Source organism: Microtus oregoni, unplaced genomic scaffold (genome assembly GCF_018167655.1).
Source record: "Microtus oregoni isolate MIOR12 unplaced genomic scaffold, Mior012 000013F_ref0000133, whole genome shotgun sequence".
Classification (NCBI taxonomy): Eukaryota; Metazoa; Chordata; class Mammalia; order Rodentia; family Cricetidae; genus Microtus; species Microtus oregoni.
In genome coordinates this window covers 38,306,772-38,330,822 of record NW_024543072.1, presented here as the reverse complement: position 1 = coordinate 38,330,822, position 24,051 = coordinate 38,306,772, and the positions used below count along the sequence as shown (strand labels likewise).

General features: G+C 36.7%; 1 protein-coding gene across 4 annotated transcripts in view; it reads right to left on the bottom strand.

The window, feature by feature from the left end:
• The window catches only part of Rabgap1l (RAB GTPase activating protein 1 like), a 615,176-nt gene that overhangs the window by 256,352 nt on the left and 334,773 nt on the right, over positions 1-24,051 (bottom strand). For all 4 annotated transcript variants that reach the window (XM_041662748.1, XM_041662750.1, XM_041662749.1 and 1 more), the window contains one exon: positions 17,120-17,233. In XM_041662748.1, the coding sequence (XP_041518682.1) occupies positions 17,120-17,233 (114 nt within the window). The remainder of the gene's footprint in view (positions 1-17,119; positions 17,234-24,051) is intronic.

Sequence of the window (24,051 nt, the reverse complement as noted above, 5' to 3'; positions counted from 1 at the left end):
TAAATCTGCTGGGTAGATTTCTTGGTAAAAGAAAAATCAGTTTAACACAAGGGTTCTGACTATGAGCTTGTCTGTACATGTGCTCAAGCCAAAATGGTAGTGAGAATATTCAGATAAGCCCTTTACTGCCTGGTAAACCTCTGTAAGGTCTTTTGATTTTATGCTGAATAAAATAAAAAGCTACTGCAAGCAGGACAATCAGGGAAGAGATAATGTTAATTTAAACCAGGATAATAAGAGTGGAGCTGGTGAGAAATTAGCTGGTAAGAGATTAAGATTTCTATATGGACTGAAAATGTGCCACTGGGAAAGGTAGTGTGTGTAGCCTGTTGTGTGGAAAGAAAGAACACTACAATAAAGATTCTATTCTTGAAGATAGAATCTAAAATATTGCTATAAATCTGTAACTTTGCAGCTCACACAGTAGATACAGAAAGAAAAAAAGCCATGGCAGTTTCTACAAAGGCAAAACAAGGAGCTTCAAACATTTGCTCTTCCTAATAAGCAGGAGAAAATTGTCTAATCATCATTTTCAGAACTCTAAAACGTAAGCAAAGAGAAATAATTATTCCAGCAAAGCCATTGGATTTTGAGCTGCCTGGAAAGTCTCATCCCTCAGCTCTTCAATAAACCTGAAATCAACAACCTACATGTGCAGGGACAACTAGCCTGGCTGCAGTCCAGAGGACAAAGCCAGGTTAGAGCTGCTGCAGAGCCTCATTAGAGAGAATCAGATTCCTTTGCTGATTCCCAACAACACTCTACCTACAAGGATACCTAGTGTCAAAGGCCTTTTCCATTAAGCATTTGTTGAAAACACTTCTAGGCTGTTATTTAGCTTTAAGCCTATCGAGGGTAAACGATAAAACAAGACAGAGTGTATACTAATCCCAAAGCCCTTATTAATGGGAAATCTGGGGAATGAGAGATCCACAAAGCATAGGAAACCTCAGAGCACTAACTCCTTTAGCGCACCACACAAACTGAAGTTTTTTTACCTGCCCAGGGAAGACCAGAGAAGGCTCCAAAATGCTTGTTTATGGAATATCATGAAACTCTACATAAACAGGAAGTAAGGAATGACAGTGTTCACCACTGGTGAGTCTAGTAAAGGAAAAATAATCTGAAATACACCTGACCTGCCCCTTGGCAAAGAATGGCAGAATTACTAGGTCCAAGAATTGGAGAAACTTTTAATTCAATCATCAATCAAGTACCAAGGAGAGATTTCAGTGACTGATGGGATTAGTTCACCAAAGCTACCAGACAAACAAACAATTACAAACAATAGCATGAAGTGCATGAGCAGAGACACAGTATAAAGACGTCCAGAGGCAATGGGAAGTGGTTTCTAATGAGCACAAGCTTTCGTTTTGAACGGATGAAATTGCTCCGAATTAAATAGTGAAGATAGTACTGAAATCCACCGAACTGTACTGAATTTTACGTTATATGAGCTTTATCAATAATAAAAATATAGGTGAAAAGGCATGCTTACAAATACACATGTACATATAAGTGTACATACATATATCCTATCATCTTTTTCAAGCAATGACACCCCAAAACAGCCATCACTATTCACATCCAGATCTTGGTTTCTTACAATTTTGAGTAAAATAACAGTCTTTTGTAGAAATTGATAAGCTTAAGCTAAGCAAAGAAATACAAAATAAGCCTGGGACATATTTTTGAGCCAAAACAAAAGGCCATGGGTACAAAGTTAGAGAATTTGCCAGAAGGATATAAAAGTCAGTTTGAAGGTATCCCACTGCCAATTTGGGGACAATTTGAGCACAAAATTAGTAACACTAATGAAAGAAAATAATATATGATAGGAGGAATAAAAGAAGGATCCCAGTAAATTGAACCTAGTGGGTTATTTTAAAGGGGGAGTCACAAAATCAGGAAGGGTGGAATTAGAGGTGGATCTTAGAAATTAGGGAGAGGAGAAGAGAGAGGATACAGATAAAATACTTTGCATGCATGTATGAAATTATCATATAATTAACAAAAATATTAACTTGAAAAAAGCAATCCTTGAGCAAACATGGATATGACAATGAATAAATGAATGAATATATCAAAAATCTGATTCAAAATGACAAACTTATTTAGTTACAAATTATCTCCATGAAATATCTACTAGCTATAATGAATTTTGAAAATTATGCCCTGGCAATGCTGAAGCATGCGTGGGTAGCCTATATATGGTGGTTCTGTTGAACTTGTCCATATTGGAGTTTCATGATCTAAGTTGATGAAGACGACTGACCAGGTCTCTTCCTCCTACTAGCTATAAGGAATAAATAAAAGGAATATGAATAAATATAATAATGAATATTCCTGGTAGAAAAAACTTACTTATATAATCAAAGTGAAGGTAACCAAGAATGAGAAACGTGAAACTGTATAGGAACTAAGAGGAAGAAATAGGTACAGTCTATCTCTTCTGTATGATTCTTGTAAAAGATGCATAATTCAAATCTAACCATGAGAGTGCATTAGATAAGACTGAACTCAGCAATCTAAAAAAATGACTGGCGGATAATCCTTAAAAACTTTAAGACTAAGAAAATGAAGGAAACAGTAAGAAAATATTCCAGACCTGATGAAATCCAGAAGTCAGTGATAATTAAATAAAACATGATTTGAAGCTGACCCCTTTTCTAAACAGGACATCCACTAACCTGACCATCAGTGAAACATGGGTGATGTCTGCTGCTCTGTAGCTTCAGTGCCTCAGTGCTATGTGACTGATTAGGAGCTGAGTTATGATCATGTGGGACAATGTCCATGCTTGTAAGAAAAGCATCTTACAGTTTGGGGGGGGGGCAATGAGGTATCGTGCCAGCAAATTACAGTAAAAATACTTCAGTTAAACAAAATTCTAACCATGTAACTTTCCTGTAAGTTTGAGACTATGTAATATATGTACATGTATAAGTAACTATATGTACATGTACATTTATACACAAATTCCACAGTATTTTATTTATCAGATGTCATTTGTCCTATATGTTGGTAACAAGAAGAGTATGAACGTGAACTCTAAAAATAGACTCAATGACATGAAATACTCTGAACGAGGCTAGATGTACTCACAGATGTTCACTTACCAAGCCACTTTCTTATCTAACATAGCTGGCATAATTCCTAGATGTAGACTTCTTTTTATATAGATTTCACAGGAAGCCCTTGGCAATAATTTAGAACTATGCTGATTCCTTTAACAGTAAATGTAAAAACAAACAAACAAAAATCTTGGTTATCACATCCTTTTAAATGTACCCACAAGAGTAAACTGTTACATGACTATGCGAAATTGTTCACTGCATTCAGTTTCTGTTCTCAAACTCAAGGCTTTGTAAAGTATATACTGCAAAGGAACACCATTCAGGAGCTCTATAAATGCAGGAACGCTATGGCTTACAAGACTTTGGGAATATGAAATACTTTGCAGAGGAATGAGTTGGTAGAAACAAGGAACCCTTTTAGGAGTTTGTGTTCATTGCAAGGTCACATGCTAGAAAGCTGCTGGAGGAAATGTGATGGAGGTTAACTTCAGCCGAGGTCTCCATTTGATCTTCTCTTCTTTAAGTACACAGTAAACATAGATTTCATCTAATCTCTCTTCTATACCATAGTATTACATTGTCTCTTCTTTGCCTAATGTCTCTTCTAGTATGCCCCACCCCATTCCCTAATATATTTCTTAAACACTGAATCCTGTCTTACTTGACAGGTTTCTCACAGGATATGAAATGTACAATCTGTTTTATAGCTTCAAATATGTAAAGTTAACTTTATGATAGGAGGTGATTATTACTTAGTGACTAAACACAAAATAGAACTTCGTAGATAACATTTTGGTACAAAAATAGGAAACAATGGAGAAAGACTATTCAAATTATCATCTACAATAAATCCAAAGAGTAATGCTTTACTTTGTTTTAGTTTTTGTATTTTGAGAGAGTGCCATGGCATTTAGCAAACCTGAACTATAATTCATTATGTAGAACAGACTGTGATTTAACTCAATCCTCCTACCTCAGCCTTCCAAAGGAAAGGATTATAGGCATATACTACTATACCTGGCTTCACTGAAAAAAATTTAAATTAATTTTATTGTGGACCTGGGAGGATGACTCAGTTATTAAAGTACTTGCCTTTATAACACAAGAACTTGAGTTGAGCTCCCTAGAGTCCATTCAAAAATCTCAGGCTGATTAGCCTTTTACGGTCTAGTTTCTTGATTTCTTTATTTATTTTGGAGATCAGACCTTTGTCAGTTGCAGGGTTGGTGAAAATCTTCTTCCAGTAAGTGGGTTGCCTTTTTGTCTTAGTGACAATGTCCTTTGCTTTACAGAAGCTTCTCAGCCTCAGGAGGTCCCATTTATTCAATGATGCCCTTAGTGTCTGTGCTGCTGGGGTTATACGTAGGAAGTGGTCTCCTGTGCCCATGTGCTGTAGAGTACTTCCCACTTTCTCTTCTATCAGGTTCAGTGTGTTTGGACTGTTATTGAGGTCTTTAATCCATTTGGACTTGAGTTTTGTGCATGGTGATAGATATGGATCTATTTTCATTCTTCTACAGATTGACATCCAGTTTTGCCAGCATAAAAATGGGGCATTGAGCTGAACAGAGAATTCTCAACAGAAGAACTTCAAATGGCCAAAAGACACTTAAGGTCATGCTCAACTTCCTTAGTGATCAGGGAAATGCAAATCAAGACAACTTTAAGATACCATCTTACACCTGTCAGAATGGCTAAAATAAAAAACACCAATGATAGCCTTTGCTGGAGAGGTTGTGGAAAAAGGGGTACACTCACCCATTGCTGGTGGGAATGCAAACTTGTGCAACCACTCTGGAAAGCAGTGTTTCGGTTTCTCAGGAAATTTGGGATCAACCTACCCCTGGACCCAGCAATACTACTCTTGGGAATATACCCAAGAGAGGCCCTATCATACAACAAAAGTATATGCTCAACTATGTTCATGGCAGCATTGTTTGTAATAGCCAGAATCTGGAAACAACCTAGATGCCCTTCAACAGAAGAATGGATGAAGAAAGTATGGAATATATACATATTAGAGTATTACTCAGCAGTAAAAAACAAGGACTTCTTGAATTTTGCGTACAAATGGATGGAAATAGAAAACACTATCCTGAGTGAGGTAAGCCAGACCCAAAAAGAGGAACATGGGATGTACTCACTCCTATTTGGTTTCTAGCCATAAATAAAGGACATTGAGCTTATAATTCATGTTCATAGAGAAGCTAAATAAGAAGGTGAATCCAAAGACAAACACATAGGCATCCTCATGAATATTAACCTTCATCAGGCGATGAAAGGAGACAGAGACAGAGACCCACATTGGAGCACCGGACTAAAATCTCAAGGTCCAAATCAAGAGCAGAAGGAGAGAGAGCACCAGCAAGGAACTCAGGACCGCGAGGGGTGCACCCACACACTGAGACAATGGGGATGTTCTATCGGGAACTCACCAAGGCCAGCTGGCCTAGGTCTGAAAAAGAATGGGATAAATCCGGACTAGCTGAACATAGCAGACAATGAGGAATACTGAGAACTCAAGAACAATCGCAGTGGGTTTTTGATCCTACTGCACGTACTGGCTTAGGGGGAGCCTAGGCAGTCTGGGTGCTCACCTTACTAGACCTGGATAGAGGTGGGAGGTCCTTGGACTTCCCACAGGGCAGGGAACCCTGATTGCTCTTCCAGCAGATGAGGGAGGGGGACTTTATCGGGGGAGGGGGAGGGAAATGGGAAGCGGTTGCGGGGAGGAGGCAGAAATCCTTAATATCCCTGGTGCATGAGCTGGCTTATTAGAGTCCATTCCCTGTGGTGGGATGCCATGCTCAGCTTTAATTCAGGGGGGAGGGACTTGGACCTGCCCCAACTTAATTGTCAGACTTTGCTGACTCCTCATGGGAGCCCTTAATCTTTGGGAGGAGTGAATGGACAGTAGGCTGGGGGAGGGGGTAATGGAGGAGGGGAGAACTGTGGTTGGAATGTAAAATGAAATGTAAAAAAAAATTATAAAAACTAAAATAACCAAAAACAAAAACTGTACTTGGTCATGAAGCAGAATTAGAGACTGCTTCAAGAACAGATACTACAAAATAATTCAGAGTGTTAAAATTAAAACTCATAATCATGAGATATATCAAGATGCAAACCTGGTACCTCCTCTATTCTACCAGAGACAAGGGGATCGGTACAAATTCTCTTCTTTAGAAAATGTAAAACTATTAACCAATTATGTGTAAAAATACTGATCACTCACACTTCTTCACTAATGATAAATATATCATGAAGAATGAGAACTGCTGAGAAAACCATACAACAAGAATGCTGAGAAATATCAAAGACTTCATTGTCTCCCACTAATTTGCATAGCAAAGTCTCAAGAAGCAACTCAGGGTTTTAGGTGATATTTTGAAAGACTGTAATTTTCCATACAAGAAACAACAGTCTAAAATTTGTCAAATCATTGGGGCTAGAGTATAACTCAGTAGTAGAGTACATGATAAACATATTAAAGTCCTAGATGAAGCCCTCAGAAAATAAAAAAATAAAAAAGATCAAAGCAACCCAAATACTTCTAAATTCTTATCAAAATTTAAAATTTACTATGGAGAAAAATAGCATCATCCAGACCATTACTTTTTATCCATAGATCTACCAGTCTATTTAAAATGATAAAGAAGGAACATTAAAAAATAAATAAAATCAAAAGAATAGACAAAATTATAAATTATCAAGTATTGCATGTCAACAGAGTAGAACCTTAAAGTACTTTAACATATATTATGTATCAAAATTGATGATTACTATAAAATACATAAAAAATCAATCGCTACTGAAATTCAGCATAATCTGAGAAAGAATCATGTTACATGAAAATAACAAAAAGTATCATAGTATATAACAAACAGTGTATTCATATTAAATTCTATACAAAAGGCTTATATAGATACAGAGAAAAATATATGGGGTTAGGCATGGGTTAAGAAAGAGTTCTTTGGTATGACGTGAACGCTTGGAATGTGGACATGGTAGTATATTGTAATTGTGCAGATGTAGATATTTGTAAAAAGTTATATTCTTAAATGAGATGGCTGTAAAAATTACAGATTCGCTCAGGAAAATAGGATATGCTTTGTAAAGATGCATTTAACAAATGTGCTGGCTAGCTTTATGTCAACTTGACACAGCTAAAATCAATGGAAAGGAGGAAGCCTCAATTGAGAAAATGACTCCATAAAATCTGGCTGTAAGACATTTTCTTATGAAATGGGAAGGCTCAGCCCATTGTGGGTGGGGACGACCCCTGAGCTGGCAGTCCTGGTATCCAAAAGAAGCAGGCTGAAAAGGCCATGATGAGTATGCCAGGAAGCAGCAGTTCCCTGTGGCCTCTGCATCAGCTTCTGCCTCCAGATTCCTGCCCTGCTTGAGTTCCTTTGAAGGTGAACTGTGGAAGCTTAAGCCAAATCAACCATTCCCCCTCAAACTGCTTTGGTCATGGTATTTCATTGCAGCAATAAAAACCCTAATTAAACCAAAGTATTTAGGAATAATCTGTAGGCTTTGAGATTATGCTCAGTCTCATTCTGAGGATTCCTGGAGGCAGGATCGCCCATTTTCAGTCTGAGGTAGAGGTAAGGGCCAGTGCCTGGTTGCTTTGCTTTTCTCATCTTTAGATCAAACCCCAATATCTGTCTCTGGATTTTTATTATTTGTGCTACAAATATTTGCTTAATAAAACAGTCTACAGTAAAAAAAATAACAAGATGTAAGAAATGCACAAATATTATTGGTATAAATATCACTCTGAAAAATGTTTTTAATAATGCAAATTGAACTTAAAAATAAAAAACAGCGTTCATATATTGATAAAGTTAAAAACAAGTAACATACATAATGTGTAAAACCTACCAACTCATGGTTGGTTCTTTGTAAAGCATACGCATATTTAAAAGATATATTATTAAAAAAAAATAAATAAATAAAAGATATATTATTGAATCAACATGGTCCCAAGAACCCAGCTAAAATCTTGGATGATGTTTGTTTGTTTTCAAAACTGATAAATTGATTATAATACATGGAACTATAAGGAATAAGATAGCAGAATCAACTGTGAAGCAGAGTAAAATGGGAGATTTAATACAATCAGCTAATTAACTTCCTAGTAGAGGAACTAAAACCACAGTAATTATGAAGTACTGGTTACAAAGACTTATTCAGAGATCAATGGCCCACAATGATCCAGAGGCATCTGCACATACACAGAACCCAAACTTGATGCAGTAGTTCAGTCAGGAAAATATGGCTCTTTAATGAGAATGCTGGATCCCCTAGGAATATGAATGGAGAGTAATTAACCTGCACCTACTTTACAAGTAAACTGTAGGTGATCACACTCTTTAATGTAAGAAGCAAATGCATTTAAGATTTCTACAGTATCTTTTCAGAACTCTAAGTCATTTTTTTTTGTTTTTACATATTGTTCATACAATATGTATTTTACAGCCAGGTATATTGACTTACATCTTTCATTCCAGAACTTAGGAGGCAAAGACAAGCAGACCTCTGTGAGTTTGAGGGCCTGATCTATAAAATGAGTTCCAGGAAAATCAGGATTTCATAGTGACAGCCTGCCTTGAAAACAACAAGGGGGTTCATGAGCAGTATAAGAGGAAAAATCTAGCTGAGAGAAGGGAATCAAGTAAGTAGGCCTGTATGCATGTATTGCCCTCTGCTTTTGATTGTGGTTGTGCTATCACTAGCTGCTTGAATTCCTGGCTTGACTTCTCTTCAATGAGAGTCTATAACCAGAAAGTTCAAATCAAGTTATATTATATAATGTGTGTAATATACACACATATATCTATAATTTCTTTTTTTTTTTTTTTGGTTTTTCGAGGCAGGGTTTCTCTGTAGCTTTGGTGCCTCTTGTAGACCAGGTTGGCCTCGAACTCCCAGAGATCCACCTTCCTCTGCCTCCCGAGTGCTGGGATTAAAGGCGTGCGTCACCACCGCCCGGCTATCTATAATTTCTTAAAAACAAAAGACAAAATTACTAAACATAAAAGATAATAAATTAGACCACCTTAAAAGTGATATCTGATAATAAAAATTCCATTAAAATAGTAAAACAATAAGTTACACAAAAAACTTAATAACATATATATTATTAAAAATCCAAAACCAGAGCATATAAAACACTTACAAAATTATAAACGAAAACTCAACTGTTGAACAAATAAAAAACAGAATGTTTTGTTGTGATAAAAGATATCCTAATGGACAGTAGCATGTGTAAAGATGCTTATATTCAGTTAGTTACAGATGAGATACTACAACACTACCACAAAAATGCTTTAAGTTCAGAATTTACCAACTGTTGTCAAACCATACAGTGATTAGAAAGTATAGATAGGTGCTAAATATAGATATAGTATAGACAGATGCTAGACATAAATATAGCTCCAATTTGAAATTAAATAGAAATCCTTTGAAAATATGTTCAGGAGTATGAAGTTAACTTAAAAAGATGAAAACTCTTTGACTCTGACATTTCCTCCCTGGTATATAGTTAACAAAAATGTGTGCATGTGTGCACATCAAAGCATCTGTGATACACATGTATGCAGTAACATTATTAATAATATCTAGAAACTGAAAGCAACTCAAATGTCTACCAATAATAAAATAGATAATATAGTATGGTACATTCATACAGTTAACACATTAAACAATGATAAGCGTGACAAACTACTACTATCTAAGTTCATGTTGTTTGAGTAATTCTTTAAAGTCCAGAATATTGGTTACCTTTCGGGGAGACATTGATCAAAGGAGTTAGACAAGAGGTTTCTTGGGCACTGGCTGGTAAAGTTCCCTATCTTTATCTCAAGGTGTTTAGACTTAATAAATGGTCACTGAGTTATGTAACCAAAATATTTGTGCATTTTATTATATGTGCATTTTATAATATAATTTTATTATGTTATATATCTTATTATAGTTTAATAAATGTTTCTCTAATGATGATGGTTAAACATAGAATAATCATAGAGAAATTATGTTTTATAAACCTGAAAGTTTCACTTAAAAATAAAGGTAACACATCTGCATGTACAGAGACAACTAGGTTACTTTTTCTTTGTACTTTAGTATTATTTTACAGTCTTCCAACTTTCATTTATGATGATGATGCTAGATTCACTTGTTTAAATACTGTACCTACAAAACTAAGAAAACACTCAGGATTATAAACAACATGGGTTTTAGAGTCAGCTAGAACAGCCTAGATATCTAATGTCCTGTCTGGGTGACAAGAGCCAAGACACAGACTTCCTGAGGATTAGTTAACCTAATATCAGGATGACATGCATAACATGGTGTTTATAAATGCGCCTAGCATAGTCCCTAACATGTGGGAGTTATTTCATAAGTATTTTTCATTAAACATATATAATCAAAATAATACTACAGAATTTTAAACTGAGTTAATGTCACTCTTGGCCATGTAGTGACTATATAATTTTCAGACTCATTTAACTCTCTGAATATCATTTGTGAAATGTAGGAAATTCTGTTTTCCCTATAATAACAACAGCTGTCAAATAAGAAGAGTTCAGAAGTGCTTTCTAAACCACAAGGTTTCACGAATTTCTAGTGTGTTTGTGTTGCTCAACATTAAGAAGATTTGAAATAATTCATTTTCCTTAGGAAAATTAATTTTCTTTGAGAATACAGTATCTTCCTTAAGATTTACTGAAAACATGTAATAAAGTGCTTTAAAGGATGTGCCAACAAAGCAAGCAGGCCCAGGGGTTCAAAGGACTCCTCAGCAGCCAATATTTAGATCTATCTTAGAAATTATGTCCTAACTCAAAGATATTCACCAGGACTCAAGAGGAAGAGAGGTGATCTGCACAGAATTTAAATGTCTGCTTAATTCTTCAAGGGGTTTCTGAATCCTCCAAGGTACCATTTATAACCCACCTGGAAGAAACACAGATATTTTAAGGAGACATCTGTTTCTCAATCAGACTACAGAAACAATGCCTTCCACTCCACACACGGAAATTTCCTCAAGAATCTCATGCTAGGAGAAGGAAAAGGTTCCAGTCTTTTGGAAGAGGAACTAGTGTCCTAGAAAGAGACTTCACATAGTCCTAACGACTCGTCAGATACCTTATAAGATGAAACTAAATCCCAGACAAGGATATTTTGGTCAGTGGTAAGACAATACCTCAGCCAGAACTAATTAGATGTCCACACCCTTCACATCCTTGATCTTCTACTTAAATTTCACATCAAGACAGACTTGGAAGGATCACTGGATCTCTTTGTACCTCTTTCCAACGTAGCCACATTTAACAAATCTCCTTTTTCTATGTGCCACTATAAATTTTACTCATTATTTGCTTATTGAGGATATGTGGTTGAATCTAGCTTGGATACAAGCTGTGAACCCAACTGCAATAAAATATTCTGAAATAAATTCTTTGGGCATATTTTGATTCAAGAGCACCTCCCTCCAAACCAAAGGGCTCTTATGTCTTTGAATCTGGTTAGCTCAAGAATGAGACTCTTAGGGGTTGCTAAGACAAAGGTGGTACTGCGGTTTGAATGTTCCCTCACAGACTTACATATTCAATACTTACTTCTGAGTTGGTAGCAATGAAAACCCTAGTATGTACAGCATTACAAAAGTAGATCATTGCCCTCATTCTATATTTTGTTCTGACCACTTGCTACCTGCTTCTTGCCATCCAATCTGCAACAAAGCAAGCTGCTGTGCTCAACCAAGCATGTTTGGCCACAATATGCTGCCTCACCCCAGGCCCATAGAAATAGAACCAGGATTGAAACCTCTGATCTAAAATGAATCTTCTCTCCCTTGTAGTGGCATTTCCATTGTATTTTGATAAATAAAGCCTGCCTGAAGATTGTAGAGTAAAACAGTCCCACTGGTTAGCCTTACAGACCAGGTAATGATAACATACACCTTTAATCCCAGTAGCCATACTAGTTGCCATAGAAATGGGATGGTGCATGCCTTTAATCATGGGGGTGCACGCCTTTAATCCCAGCCCTAGAAAGGATTATAAAATGGGAGGAGACAGCTCTCAGACACAGTCTCATTCTGAGATTTCGGGAGACAGGATCGCCATTTCGGACTGAAGTCGAGGTAAGAGCCAGTGGCTAACTAACAGTTTTGGTTTTTGAATCTTCAGGTTGAACCCCAATTTCTCTCTCTGAATTTTTATTAATCATGCTTCACTCCCTTTGCTTCTGTTAGGAAGTCTGTCACAAAATGACAACCTTAAGTCATGAAGCTACACCAAGTAGATTATCATCTGTTTGATAAATGCTTTTATTTGAATTAAAGTTTATTCAGGCACCCCAAAGAAGAGAATTTAATTAAAAGAAATAAGGTAGCCAAAAATTCTATTAAAAATATCATTAACTCAATGAAAAGTAATGAATTCTCAATGATAAATATCTTCTCTAAGTCTAGAAGACAATGCTAATAGCATTATTATTCATTCATAAATTCGTATTGTTTGTCTTCTCAAACCTGCATGTTTCATTATTAATATAAAAAAACTTGAAGTACTCTAGCCTTTAAAATAAATCCAATAGTGTTCTGATATCTAAAGTACTTAACATAATAGAAGTTGTATTTATTTGTTTTTCTGCAAAACATTTTATTACCAAATTATAACCCACATAAGCAAGAGTATTGATCCCTTTGTAATACATTAAATTTTCTCATTAAATTCACAGCAGTAGTCTCTTTTTCAGAAAGCATTAGTGTTCATTAAAACATTAGAAAAATCAGTATACACAAATTAAAGTCGCTTCAATCTATACTGTTGCACATAAGAAATATTTTAACTGATTATTATGACTGACTGATCTTAGGTCTTACAAAGAGATGTATGTCTAAAAGTCAATCTATGCAAACTCCATGTAGTGGTACAAACACAAACACCACACAGAAAGCAATGCAAATTCCTGACACTAAGCTTAATAGCATACATACTGAGAGATAACTGACACAAGGCTTAATTATTAAGTTCTGTATTTATCAGTCATATTTGAAAAGAGTAAAATATAAACAGTATTTAGAATCACAGAAGTAGAAAAGTCTTTTGGGAGGCCACACCTCCACTGAGGAAAAAACTCAAGAGTTTTTTTCTGAAAATTTTAACCTGTTCTTTTCCAGTCTGAGACCTGTCATTGCTTTATGGAAGGCTCAAAACCCAACTCAGGATTTTTAAAGCCTGGTGCTTAAATGATACCAAATTGTCTCACAGTTTAAAGCACATTTACATCATATGTAATTGGAAAATAGCTACTGGATCAACAGCACAGTCAGTATACCTTCAAGGGCATTCTGGAAATATGATACTGAATGGAAAAGAAAGTGGGCGGTGGTGGGACATTTTCATTTTCAGAAATCTCTGAGTTCAAACAAACTCTCTCCAAGCGAATTTATGACAACAGATGAAGCTTTGAATCATCTCAATTTCTTCCTACTCTGAAAAAAGATTTAAGAGGTGAAACTGGAATTGACAAGTTCATTAAAACCAACAAGTGTTCAGTAGTGTCCTTCAATCTGAAGAATCAGACCAGTACTTGGTTCATTAGGCCACAGAACTCAACTACAATGGCAGACTACGACATTCTTGAACCTGGAGTTGGTTCCTAAGTTTATAATAACAACATGTTTACACTACATGTAATATCTGCTTAATTTGAAGGCCAAGCATATTACACCTGAGGAAAATATCCACTGATGAGAAATTACCACAAAGAAATGAAGTAATATGTGGAAAACACCATGCAAATGTGAAAGTACTATCATATAGGGAACACTGCTGTTTTGTAAAAGGCCTATAACTCTGATTCTCGTATGTAAAATCATTCTTTCTTTTAAAATCAGAGACAATACAAGGATTTGAACTATGGCTATTTAATTTTTCACTAAACTAGAGGTGATGAAAGTTGAATAAGACAAGAAAAAAGAAGGATTTACAAAGATGTAGTGGAATTACTCTAATTCAGATTAGTATAAAAGTAACTTATTAAGAACAAAGAATCATTAATGTTTGCTCAGTTCTAAGAAAGATATGCACAAAGAAGACTCATAGGCATATTGCTGAATATTATCCTAGGAATAAAAAAATGAAAGGAGAAAAATTTCACCCAGTAGCCTCTAGTTTACACAAATGGCTTATACAGATATGAATGAGAGTTACAAAACGAAAGGCCTGTGTTGCGGGAGGTCCTCCCACTCCTCCAGCCTATCACCGCTGAGATACCAGCCCATTGGGGCGTGGTCTCTCTCCCTTTAAAAAAAGCGGCCACTTCCCTCTCCTCTCTCTCTTCACTTCCTGCTCCTCCTGGCGACTAGACTCCTTTCCTGGTTGCGTAGAGGGCTGTTGCCTGGGACAGTGATTTGTAAGTTTTTTTCCCCTTTAAATAAATACCACCCTATTAATCATAATCCCAAATTGGTGTGGCATTGTTTGTGACTTACGCCTTCAGGACTGTAACTTCCATTGGATTCAATATGCAAATCAAGGCGAGCAAGCAGGTTTGGCAGGTAAGTGTACCTTCCACCAAGCAGCCTGACATCCTATCTTTGATCCCTGGGACTCACATGGTAGAAAAAGAGATTTGACTCCTATGAGTAATTCCCCGAACTTCATATGTACACACATACCCTCCAGCATATCCACATACACAGAGTAAATAAATGACTTTTTAACATGCAAGAAAAGAGGAGAAAGCAGCTTAAAAATAATTACTTAGTCCAACACCAGTTAAGCAAATACTATTATATACACACACACACTATAATCATGCAAAACTATTTTATACTATACTACCAACTAAGGCTTCCTGATAAGCTCAGACTACTAAACAACAGCAAATTAAAGTAAACACAGGTCAGTCACAAGTTAAGTGGTCTATGTATGCAGTAGAACTCTAACAAAGTTTAGATTCTACAATATTTTCTCATAGATGTATCTCTGTCAACCTATGCCAAAAACATACTGAAAAATATTTTATGTATATAATAAGATTAAATTCATGAATAACTTTTTTGATCCCTTGAATTTTATTTTATCTTCCATATATTCAAAAATTTAATATAGTTTAAGCTACTCCTCATTAAGTATCTTAGATTCACATTTTGTAACATTTTTCATTCAGAAGAGCTTTACCATTTTAGATTTATGTGGCAAAATACATGGAGAGCCTAAGATTATCAGGTAATGTGTATGTAAATGCACTGACAACTATACTACAGAGGATCAGGAGTATTTATCATAACAACACAGCAAAGGATATCAAGAAATTACAAGTGCTCATCAGTGAACCTATGTATTTGTGTTCAGATATTTATCAGAAATTTCTCTTTTAAATATTATATAATGAAGCAAATACTATTTTTACTACAATGGATCCAAATAGTATGATAGAACTGAAGGAATATAGATCCATATGTTTTATTCATATGAAAAAAGTAGCATAAGCAGAGAAAAAGTAAGGGAAAAGCCAATGACTGGCTGAAAATATACTAAGTGCGAGTGGGAAATGCCACTCCATATGCCACAAGCTAGATTCTTCTAAATCAACTTTAAAACTTTATATAATTTCCTACACTTTTTATATGAACCAGAGCTAATTTGCTTACAGAATTTTGAAGTGTAAAGAAAAACTGTCAAATTACTTTTACCTTTTTATTGGTATATAATGACTATATCATTTTGATGATTATTAAACTAGATGATTTTAAAATTTTAAAAATTTGACTTTTAAACTAGATTTTGCAGAGCTCAGTTTACACAAAAATTGAATTATTTACATATTTCTGTTTCAAAAAGAAAGACTTATGTAAAAATAGATTAATTTATTTACTTTATTATATTGTTTTAATTTGGTGCTCAAGGTCAATGCCAGAGCCCTGTTTGCGCTAGACAGGCACTCTACTACTGAAGCATATCCACAGCCCTCTTTCTGATCTGTATATAATATTCTGAAATAGCTAGACCAGGAGAGGTAGAGAGCTAGAGAAGAGAGAAGGGAATGGAGAAGAGGAGAAAAATGAGAAAGAGAAGTCAAGGAGGGAGGGAGGGAAGGAGGGAGGAAAAGGAAAAGGGATAGAAGGAAGGAAAGAGGGAAGAAAAAGAAGTAGGAAGAGGAGGAGGAAGAAGAGAGAAGGAAGAAAAGAATATGAAAAAGGGAAAGCATGATATGCAAGAAGCATTTTGTTGAGAGATACTCTACTGCTATTTCAATATCCAAACTTTAACAACTATTCTTGGTTTTCAATGCAGGCAGACATTTCTGTGAGTGCTAACAAAAAACAACAGCAACTACCAAATGAAATGGATTTGTAAATACTTCAGAGTAGCTACTGGCTCTTTGCTACCCTTTAGAAAGGCTAAACTGGTCATCAAACGTGGTATGTTTTTCTCTGCATCATCAGCACTGACAGTCTCAATGTAAATGGCAGGTGAAAACAGAACGTAGGCCCACCGTGCTTCACTCTGTATTTCTGATTTAACCTACGAAATCAGTAAGTTATTGGATCTTCTCCTCTAACAGAATCTTCAACTACAAACAATGAAGCAGCTTTTTTCTAGGTCTACTAATGACAGGGAAGATGAAAGATTTCAAAATGAAATGTAAAAACCACACAAAAGATTTTGGAACTTGCCAGTACTCAACAAGCGGCCCACACCAGTTCTCATGCTTGTCTATCATCAAAAAGTGGAGGCAATTCTCACATTATCTCATCTGAAAGAACCTTCTGTTCTTTTTCTGCTAGTGGGTGAGCCAAACTGGGATTGTGTTGTGCCTCTTTCAGAACAGAAAGCAAGAAGGTCACCTTCCAGGCTCAGCATAAAGGATGTGGTGGTATATGGGTAAGCAGAGAACCCAGTGCAAAGAAAGCACCGGGAGAGTTACAAAATATAACAATCTCTATGATAGGTCCCTTAAAAAAAAATAAAGCCCTGATCAACAAATACGAAAACATGAGAGCAGAGCCCTACCTTGCAGATCTTATAGAGAGATTCCTGTCCATCTCCTCCAGTGTCTTTGAAGTAATCATGAGCCGGAAATGTACGATGGATATCTCGAGTAATTACACTCTCCTGTGCAGAGTCCTAAACAGGAAAACAAAAACCAGAGTTGACTATTCATGTAAAAATTTCTTTTCAATTATGTAAAATAAAATATACATTAAAATTTAAAGGATATAAAAAGCATACCTAAAAAACTACTCATTCAAAAGAACAAAAAACTAAAATAAAAAAAGTCATCAGGGAGAGATAGGAAGTAAAGGCTATTGTAACCAAATCTGATGACCTGTACTTGGTCTCCAGGACTATATGGTGGTAGGAAAGAACTAAACTCTAAACTCTACATGCATGCCATGGCATGCAATACCCACACACGTATATATACATGTGTGCCCACATAAAATAAAATGAAAACAAAACAGAACAAAACCCTCTTTCCTTCTAACACAGTTTCATTCCTTTACTTAAGTGCCACCACCAATTTTGTCCTTTCACATGTCCATACACAGGTCTGTGTATGTATAGGTGTTTGTGTATGTTTATATAAGAAGACTGAAAGAAGAAATTTGTATATTTTCAGAGACAAACCGCATGATTTTTTCACTTACTGATATGAATTACACACTGTTCTTTATCAAGACAGAATCAATTTTTAAAAAGAAGAAAATACATCTGTTCTCAGATATACTCTATTAGCCAATTAACATTCTCTATTTTTCGATTTCATAAAGAACACTTTTGTATGTGTGTGCTTTGTTTTAACGATTTCTAATTTATTATTTTTTCTGTTTGTGTGTGTGTGTTTATGAAATTATGTCACATGTGTGAAGGTGTTCACATAGGGCAAAAGAAAGCAGTAGAACCTCTCAAACTGGAGTTACAGTTGGTTGTGAGCCATAAGACATGAGTGTTGGGAACTGAACTCAGTCAGGTCCTCCAGAATGCAACTCTTTTTAACCATAAGTCATCTCTTCAGCCCCCTACACGTGTGTACCTGTGCATCTCTGTCTGTCTTTCTCTCTGTCTCTCTGTCTCTGCCTCTCTCTGCCTCTTTCTGCCTCTCTCTCTCTCTGCGCCTCTCTCTCTCTCTGCGCCTCTCTCTCTCTCTCTCTGCCTCTCTCTCTCTCTGCGCCTCTCTCTCTCTCTCTCTCTCTCTCTCTCTCTCTCTCTCTCTCTCTCTCTGTGTGTGTGTGTGTGTGTGTTTTCAAGGATAAATTACCAAAAATTCAACAGCTAGGTCATGTATTCATTTTAAACTTTGTTTCGTCTTTGGGTTGTATTTAGGACAGGTATTCATGATGTCAAGGTTAACTGAACTGGATTCTCCTGCCTCCATCTGCAGAGTACTGAAATTATAAGTATGTGGAGTACTACACAGCAGAAAAAATAACGACATCTTGAATTTTGCAGGAAAATTGATGGACCTAGAAAACATTATTTTAAGTGAGGTAACCCAGACACAGAAAAACAATTATCACATGTACTCACTCATAGGTAGTTTTTAAACATAAATCAAAGAAATCCAGTCTACAAACCAGAATCCCAGAGAACCTAGACAACTATGAGCACACTAAGAGAGACTTACATGGATCTAATCTACATGGGAAGTATAAAAAGTCAAAATTTTCCAAGTAAACTGGGAGCATGGGGATCTGGGGGAGGACTGAAGGGGAGAGGGGGGAGGCAGGGAGGAGAGCAGAGAAAAATGTAGAGCTCAATAAAAATCAATAAAAAAGATTGCTACACAGTAATCATTACAAACTATGCTTTGAATTGAATGTACACTTATTTTTTGTTTCACCTGTGCCTTTACATTAAGATTTGCATCATATTGATGAGAATATATCAAACACCACCCCAAAAAACATGGAAATGGATGGACTTTTAAGATTTATTTTTAACAAGTATATTGTGTATGGTTATCCATTCAAGCCAATAGAAGCAATTTCAGTGAAATAAGTAGAGAGGAAAATTCTATTGCAAACAGAGTATGTTTTAAGGTATGTATACTGAGGGAAAAATGAAGGGGAATCATTTATTCTAGCATTATAATAGTGTGTTCCTTCTCCCACTGGCACCAGGCCGTAGCCAGGCCTCAGAAGTGCTGCATCTTACGTGAGTTTTGAAAGATTGTTTGTTAGTGTTCCATTTGCATGACCTTAGAATCTTTTATTTTGGGGGGGGCTTTCCTTCCTAACTATCTCAAGTACAAAGCAATTTCCTTCAGAATTTATTTTATTGCTTTAAATTTGCCAACTTACCATGTTTTTTTAAATTTCCTATTCCACTTTAAAAGTTAAAATAACCACATAATGTAAAAAAAAAATAAGTATGGATTACCATGCCTACTTGTACTTTCAGATTTGATATAGATATTCTCACTCTAGAGCTGCCATAGAGATATGTACTTCAAATAATAATAGAGCACATATTTCTTTACATTTGTTAAATAATGTATTTTATACTTTTTAATCATGTACAATATGATAAATGAACTTCACTGTGTTTGAAAATTGATTGCCTTGTCAAGTGTCAATTTTTTATGAATGTATTCTCTTTACTTAGGCTATTTAAAACATTGAAGTTCCATGTTTATTAAGCTTCAGTGTTCCATTCCTGTAAGCCATAAGAATGTCCTCTGGATTGCCTTACCAGATGTGCACTAGCAGATTTGGAAGTTATCATTTTGCTTCTTTTCTTTCTCTACATGACATATGATCTAATTACCACCCAGCATTAAGTAGCAGCTGAAGTGAGAAAGGCACAAGAGAAGGGCCTGGCTAACTGGACTGTTCACTGCCTGCTCCTTGTGTACTTCTCAGCTACAAGGAGAGGGAACCGGCATCATTAAAGCAAGTTTTAAATAGCCTAAGTAAAGAGAATACATTCATAAAAAATTGACACTTGACAAGGCAATCAATTTTCAAACACAGTGAAGACTTGGAAGAGGTTTGGAAAAGGGTAGGACAAATTTTAATATATAAAAATTATATTACAGAGCTAAGGATTTGTATCTCAGTGGTGGAGCACTTGTTTAGCATGTGGCATTCTGAATATGAAAACCCGATAAGCACAGAGACAGGAATGGTCACTTCCCAAGTTTTACTGATGGATGCTTCTCTTTACATTGCACTTGTAACCTACAGGAAACAAGATGAACAGAATGACACCTCCATGGGTGAACAACTTCAGGCACAAACAAGTACCCAGTGGCCCACAGGACAACTCTTTGGATTTTACAGGATTTTTATGGGGAAAATCAGTAGATCCATCTTCCCTAGAAACTGCTTATACACGCATCATCATTTTAAGTTTACATGGTACCAAATAGTCTGGTTCAGAGGAGTGAAATTGGTAAAAATTTCTTAAAAGTATATCTGCTTAACACCAAGCATAATTTTGTCTATGCATTCTTGATCTGCCTTATTTATAAACCAATAGTCAAAAATAAGGAAAAATAAAATCAACACTTTTCCTTTTCCATCTTTTTAAAAGTTCATCCAATATAGGGCCTTGAATGGACAACTACTCTTCTGTGATCACTATTTTAACTGCATCTAATTTGAAATGATATATAAATACAGATTCAAGTATAATGTGCTATAATTTGGATGAGGTTTTAGTACATCACACTGAAAGTTTCGTTCTAATTTGGGGGTAATAGGTAGGAGATGGTGAAACATTTAAACCTGGGCCCTAGTGTATGATGGTTACTTCAGTGGTTGGAGCACTCTCCTTGAAAAGAATTACTGTAGTTCTTGTGGATGTCAGGCTAAGTGTTGTGAGAAAATTGTTTGAAAAAGGAAGTAATAGATCATCCTGACTCAATTTTCTTGTTCTAAGTCATCTTTCCCTCTTCACACATGCTTTTACAAACATGAGGGCCCATCTGGGGTGCTAAAAATTACCCAGACTTAGGTATTTTGTTATAAGAATAGACAGGCTAAGGTAATGTGCAATGTTCAAAAAAAGGTACTTAGCAAGCCCATTACAATTGTGTGTGTGTGTGTAAGTAAATGGGATTAAGATACATGATGTGAAAAATACACAGAAAATACAAACAAACAAACACCTTCTATATCGGTTATTTTCAAATACTCAATTTAGTGCTGCCAAGTATACTTACTTTACCCATCTTATAACGTCATACTGCTTCTTCTCTCTTTTGAGGAATCACCCATCTGAAGAAGGATCAAAAACTTACCAGATAAATGTGTGCAAAGGAGCTCAGTTTAAAAGCAGCTTTTTTTTTTTTTTTTTTTGGTTTTTCGAGACAGGGTTTCTCTGTGGCTGTGGAGCCTGTCTTGGAACTAGCTCTGTAGACCAGGCTGGTCTCGAAGTCACAGAGATTCGCCTGCCTCTGCCTCCCGAGTGCTGGGATTAAAGGCGTGCGCCACCATCGCCCGGCGGAAAGCAGCTATTTATATATTTCTAAAACCTCTCCTAGCACAGCAGAAACTGATCTGAGGTATTTTCTTGAAAGTCCTCAGAGCAGAACTCGTCTAAGACACAGCAATCATTTCCACTGTGAGAAGAAGAAATCTTCCTTCCATGGGCTCCTGCTTCATCACTGTCCAGACTCCCAACCTGACCCATAATTTACTTCTCAGGAGATACAGTGCCCATTCTGCTCTTCAGAATTCACTGTGGTGGTTCAGCAGTCAGACTCTAATAATCCTTCTGTTTTTCTCACAATATCAGTAGAATTTGAAATGAATTATTTACTCTTATGGAATATCAGTTTCTCTATCTGTGAAATAGGCTAACATCAAATATATAGTACTGTTTAGAGTGAAATAATGCAAGTAATATTTTGCCTGTTATAAATTGAGCATGCTATATTTAACTGTGTACATTTTGCATGAGTATATACTTCAGAAATTCTACAGACCTTCCATACTTAAATAAAATAAATGACTATCTTTGAGTAACATAAACACCATGATTATGAAGCCAATTCTCTGAAATTTATATACGATATATTAATCTACACATACTCTACTCTGAAATACTTTTCACACATTCAAGTCCTAAATTATCACTGTTTCTATTAACCTTCTGACAAAATCAGAGTGGAAAATTATTGGCTTCAGGTTTTATATAACTGCCCAACAAAGAAAACTATAGGCAAATAAACGAAGAAGGAGGATGAGAAAGATGGTAAAGCTGTGGCAAATTTTCCAAGGCAGTAGCCACTTCTACCATTACTTTAGAAATCAGATTCAAAAGAACAGGAGAGATGAAGTCACTGTTATGAAGATGACAAATGGCACTGCAATTATTGAATGCTTTCCTGCGGAACATCACCAAGAACTTTACCTACAGTCAAAAACTCCAAGGATAACCTTTGCTGGAGAGGCTGTGGAGGAACGGGTACCCTCATCCATTGCTGGTGGGAATGCAATCTTGTCCAAACACTGTGGAAGTCAGTGTTTCGGTTTCTCAGGAAATTCGGGATCAACTTACCCCTGGACCCAGCAATACCACTCCTGGGAATATACCCAAGAGATGCTCTATCATATGACAAAAGCATTTGTTCAACTATGTTCATAGCAGTATTATTTGTGATAGCCAGAACCTGGAAACAACCTAGATGCCCTTCAATGGAAGAATGGATGAAGAAAGTATGGAATATATACACGCTAGAGTACTACGCTGCCGTAAAAAACAATGACTTCTCGAATTTTGCATGCAAATGGATGGAAATAGAAAACACTATCCTGAGTGAGGTGTCCCAGACCCAAAAAGATGAACATGGGATGTACTCGCTCATAATTGGTTTCTAGCCATAAATAAGGGCCACGGAGTCTACAATAGGTGAACCTAAAGAAGCTAAGTAAGAAGGTGAACCCAAGGAAAAACATATAGTTATCCTCTTGGCTAAGGGAAGTAGACCAAATTGCCGAGGAGAAAATTGGGATCTTGGGGGTGGGGTGGGATGGGGGTAAGGGGAGATGGAGAGAGAAAAGGTAGAAGGGAAGGAGGGGGGACTTGGGGAAACAGGAGAATTGGGATGAAGGAAAGGTGGATAGGGGAGCGCGGAACCACAATTCTTAGTTAAGGGAGCCACTTTAGGGTGGGCAAGAGACTTGACCCTAGAGGGGCTCCCAAGTGCCCAAGATGAGGTTCCCAGTTAGTTCCTTGGGCAGCTGAGGATTGGGAACCTGAAATGACCCTATCCTAGAGCAATACTGACGAATATCTTGCATATCATCATAGAACCTTCATCTGGTGATGGATGGAGATAGAGACAGAGACCCACACAGGAGCACTGGACTGAACTCCCAAGGTCCCAATGAGGAGCAGAAGGAGGGAGAACATGAGCAAAGAAGTCGGGACCACGAGGCGTGCACCCACCCACTGAGACAGTGGAGCTGATCTACTAGGAGCTCACCAAGGCCAGCTGGACTGTGACCGAAAAAGCATGGGATAAAACCGGACTCTCTGAACATGGCGAACAATGAGGGCTGATGAGACGCCAAGGACAATGGCACGGGGTTTTGATCCTACTTAATGTGTTGGCTTTGTGGGAGCCTAGCCAGTTTGGATGTTCACCTTCCTAGATATGGATGGAGGGGGGAGGACCTAGGACTTACCACAGGGCAGGGAACCCGGACTGCTCTGTGGACTGGAGAGGGAGGGGGAGAGGAGTTGGGGGAGGGGGAGAAGGGTGAGAGGAGGGGGAGAAGGGTGGGAGGAGGGGGAGGGAAATGGGAGGCTGGGAGGAGGTGGAAACTTGTTTTTTGTTTATGTTTTTTTTCTTCTTTTCTCAATAAAAAAAAAAATCCTAAAGGGGATCCTTTCTACTGCCTTGTTAGGTTGTCTTATACCCCAAGTTTTCTTGGGACAACAAGGCAAGAAAAATTGGTAACCAAGTCTGAAAGGTTCATTTTTATTCTGCA